The sequence below is a fragment of the Zingiber officinale genome, chromosome 9A, assembly GCF_018446385.1.
Source record: "Zingiber officinale cultivar Zhangliang chromosome 9A, Zo_v1.1, whole genome shotgun sequence".
Lineage (NCBI taxonomy): Eukaryota > Viridiplantae > Streptophyta > Magnoliopsida > Zingiberales > Zingiberaceae > Zingiber > Zingiber officinale.
In genome coordinates this window covers 15,059,486-15,063,277 of record NC_056002.1, presented here as the reverse complement: position 1 = coordinate 15,063,277, position 3,792 = coordinate 15,059,486, and the positions used below count along the sequence as shown (strand labels likewise).

Below are 3,792 nucleotides of genomic sequence, written 5' to 3'. Positions count from 1 at the left end.
TTGCAATCATTGTGGCAGGTGCCGATGGAACATCATCTCTATCTTGTTTGAGATGAACAGCTGATCGACTGGCCCCACCAAACATCCCCCAGACAACTCAGCAAGGTGGCCCATGTTCATTGACTTTTAACGCCACCACATTCGACAGTGTGTTTTCAGGGTGGACCGTTTTAGGAGGAGAGGTAACTGCGATCTGGGTGTATATTTTATTTTATTAAACATTCTAAATTTAACACACTAAATAATATTTATGAGAGATATTAAATTTACTGAATTATAAATTATTCTTTCATTAATTTCAAATCTAATAAATAATTAAAAATATATTTACTCCCGTATAATAAATCTGTACTAATCTATCCTTCCAAGTAAACAGCAGATTGGGTGGCAAGTCTCCTTCGGATACTGACAACCGTCCAAACGATGGGACCCGCTTCGCCGGCCAGTGCGTGCCAGAGCAGCAGACATCGCCGTCTCATCCTCTCTCCCGCTTTATTATTTATCTCGTCTCCTTCCTCCCCAATCCAACGGGAAAAGCTCCGCCTTTGCAAGCGAGCGACCTGGTTGTATCGTGTAGATCAGAGAGGAGGAAGAAGATGAGGGAGATCATAAGCATTCACATCGGGCAGGCTGGGATCCAGGTCGGCAACGCTTGCTGGGAACTCTACTGCCTCGAACACGGCATCAAGCCCGATGGCATCATGCCCAGGTTCGTGTTCCATCCCTTGTTTCGCATATTGCTTCCGATCGGGAGGACGGGAACCCTAGCAGCATGTTCCTCTTTTACTGTTCCCCTATTGTTTATTTTTTAAAAGTTATCTGTCGTTGCAATTCTTCAACCTTCATGATTCGCTTTTTCTTAGTTATTTTGATTTGCAACTGTGTTGAAGATAATGATTGGCAGTTCGCTCCTTTTGCTATTTTCCTTGATTTCTTGTTTGGAAACTTTTTTTTCCCAGCACTGCTTCTGGCGTCATCAAATGAAAACAAAGTTTTTCTCGTAATTTCGTCATGACTTGTTGATTGTTCGGCTTGGATTTGCTTATGGTGTTCGTTTATGGCAACGGAGAAAATTAAAAGGATGAATTTTCCGAGATTGGTAATATCGATGCTGTAAACAGTGTTTTTTCGAGTGAATTTAAGAACTGAGTTGATTCTGGTCTTTCATTGAGTGATCAGACATTGAGATTATGGTTCATAGATCTCTGGATTTAGGGTTTATCATCGTTAATTCAATGAGCACGGCCTTGTAAATTTGGGATCTAGCTTCAATGGTTAATTCTACATGGTCTTTGATCTCACTGTTGTGATCTATGATATGCTTATAGTCTCACTGACTCGAGATCTATTTCCGTAGTGATACTTCGGTGGGAGTTGCACAAGATGCTTTCAACACCTTCTTCAGTGAGACCAGTGCCGGCAAGCATGTCCCAAGGGCCATCTTTGTGGATCTCGAGCCCACTGTCATAGATGAAGTGAGAATCGGCGCCTACCGTCAGCTCTTCCACCCGGAGCAGCTAATCTCCGGGAAGGAGGATGCAGCAAACAACTTTGCTCGTGGTCACTACACGGGTAAAATTTGGATTTCCTATTAGTGATGGTTTTTTTGTTCTGGTTTAAGTTTGGATTACAATCTTTGTTTGTGCTCCTGTGCGGCAGTTGGCAAGGAGATTGTTGATCTTTGTCTCGATCGAGTTAGGAAACTAGCAGACAACTGCACCGGCCTGCAAGGTTTCTTGGTTTTTAATGCTGTTGGTGGTGGCACTGGATCTGGGCTGGGTTCCTTGCTCCTAGAACGTTTGTCTGTGGATTATGGGAAGAAGTCAAAGCTTGGCTTCACTATATATCCTTCTCCTCAGGTACCACAAGCTGTGTAACTAATTTGCCTTCTAGTTTCCAGTGAATTGCTTGGTTGCAGATTAATATGTTGCTTTTCTCAGTTGCTTATGCTGTGAATTGTATTGATCTTGAAGGATTCTTGTTTTCTGGGATTATCAATATAAGCTTGAATCTTTCAGGAACTATTTTATCCTTATTTGATAATGCAGATTCTTATCTTAGATAAGAACCTAAAATAGAAGATGATTTTTTTTCTTTAAAAAATAAATGATTGTATGCTACTATGTCCAAATGATCCTATTTGCATGTCATGATGTGGCTTTAGCTTATTATGTATTGGAACCTTGCACAAAAGTTCACATGGATATGTTTTGCTTTCATTGAGATTGACTTGTATTTTTTCAATTTACAGTCTTTATAGTTGTTGAATTGGTCACCTATGTTCCATATTGTAGGTTTCTACTGCAGTTGTGGAGCCATACAATAGTGTTCTTTCCACTCATTCATTGCTGGAGCACACAGATGTTGCAGTTCTTTTGGACAATGAGGCCATTTACGATATTTGTAGGCGGTCTCTCGACATTGAAAGGCCCACTTATACCAACCTGAACCGGTTGATATCTCAGATCATATCGTCTTTAACCACATCCCTGAGGTTTGATGGAGCTATCAACGTGGATATTACGGAGTTCCAGACCAACCTTGTGCCGTATCCTAGAATCCATTTCATGCTCTCCTCATATGCACCTGTTATTTCTGCTGAGAAAGCTTACCACGAACAACTCTCTGTCCCTGAAATCACAAATGCAGTATTTGAGCCATCAAGCATGATGGCAAAATGTGACCCAAGGCATGGGAAATACATGGCTTGTTGTCTGATGTACCGAGGTGATGTCGTACCCAAGGATGTCAATGCTGCTGTCGCTACTATTAAAACCAAGAGAACTGTGCAGTTTGTCGACTGGTAATCTTCCATTCCATTATCAAGATGATGTATTTGCTCTCACCTTCTTGGAGCTGACCAAAATTTGCATTTCTTCCAGGTGCCCTACTGGTTTCAAGTGCGGTATAAACTACCAGCCGCCATCTGTCGTCCCCGGAGGTGACTTGGCCAAGGTGCAGCGTGCAGTATGCATGATCAGCAACAACACTGCTGTCGCAGAGGTATTCAGTCGGATTGATCTTAAGTTCGACCTAATGTATGCAAAGCGGGCTTTCGTGCACTGGTACGTTGGTGAAGGGATGGAAGAAGGCGAGTTCTCAGAGGCTCGCGAGGACCTGGCTGCCCTTGAGAAGGACTACGAGGAGGTTGGAGCTGAGGGACCAGAGGACGAAGAGCCTGAAGACTACTAAATATAACTGTTTGTGGTTGTTGTTGCTTCGTGGTGTTTTGATGTTATGCATTGTTGCCTATCTCCTAGCTATGTTCTGTGTCGGGATTGCCTGTCTTCTCTTTACTCTATTCAGTGGCTCAGCTATGGAATTTGAATTATGAATGTTGTTACTATTACTATTTTGTAACTATGTGAGATTTGTATATGTTGGCATTCGTGACAGGATCGCCTAAAGGTACTCGATCGCCATCCATCAGTGGAACCCAATGATCTGCAGTAATCTGTTGAACATCAAGGTGATGGTGTGTGTACTTTTAGGGGCTCCTCAATTCATGTTTGTTGTGTGCTTGCTGTAGGCCCGTGTGCCGACTGTGTTGCATTCTTCTTGGCTAATTCTGAGTGAGCCTCTTGATGGAGATGCATTCTTCTCGGCTTCTTTTGGGCGAGCCTCTAGATGTATTCTTCTCTACTTTTGCTCTGCAGATAAAGGTGCGGTAAGAAATATATATATATATACACACGTCATGTGAATTTTAAGTAATTAGGGAGGAAAATGATCGATGTTAAACGCTACTGCAAGGTTCATTATCATTGCATAAACAAAGAAAAAGTTACTGTT

The 3,792-nt window shown here is 42.2% G+C and overlaps 1 protein-coding gene across 1 annotated transcript; it reads left to right on the top strand.

The window, feature by feature from the left end:
- The first annotated feature begins 510 nt into the window (after positions 1 to 510).
- On the top strand, positions 511 to 3,378 carry LOC122018878 (tubulin alpha-3 chain-like). Its single transcript, XM_042576338.1, has 5 exons — positions 511 to 709; positions 1,358 to 1,572; positions 1,660 to 1,859; positions 2,295 to 2,803; positions 2,883 to 3,378. Exons 1-5 carry the CDS (start codon positions 597 to 599, stop codon positions 3,190 to 3,192), a joined length of 1,347 nt encoding a protein of 448 aa, XP_042432272.1. The 5' UTR covers positions 511 to 596; the 3' UTR covers positions 3,193 to 3,378.
- Positions 3,379 to 3,792: the final 414 nt, after the last annotated feature.

Excerpts from the sequence above, each read along its gene's own strand:
- LOC122018878 (XM_042576338.1), top strand. The coding sequence starts at position 597 with ATGAGGGAGATCATAAGCATTCACATCGGGCAGGCTGGGATCCAGGTC. Across the intron at positions 1,573-1,659 it reads TGCTCGTGGTCACTACACGG|TTGGCAAGGAGATTGTTGAT; the intron begins GTAAAATTTGGA and ends CCTGTGCGGCAG. Across the intron at positions 2,804-2,882 it reads ACTGTGCAGTTTGTCGACTG|GTGCCCTACTGGTTTCAAGT; the intron begins GTAATCTTCCAT and ends CATTTCTTCCAG.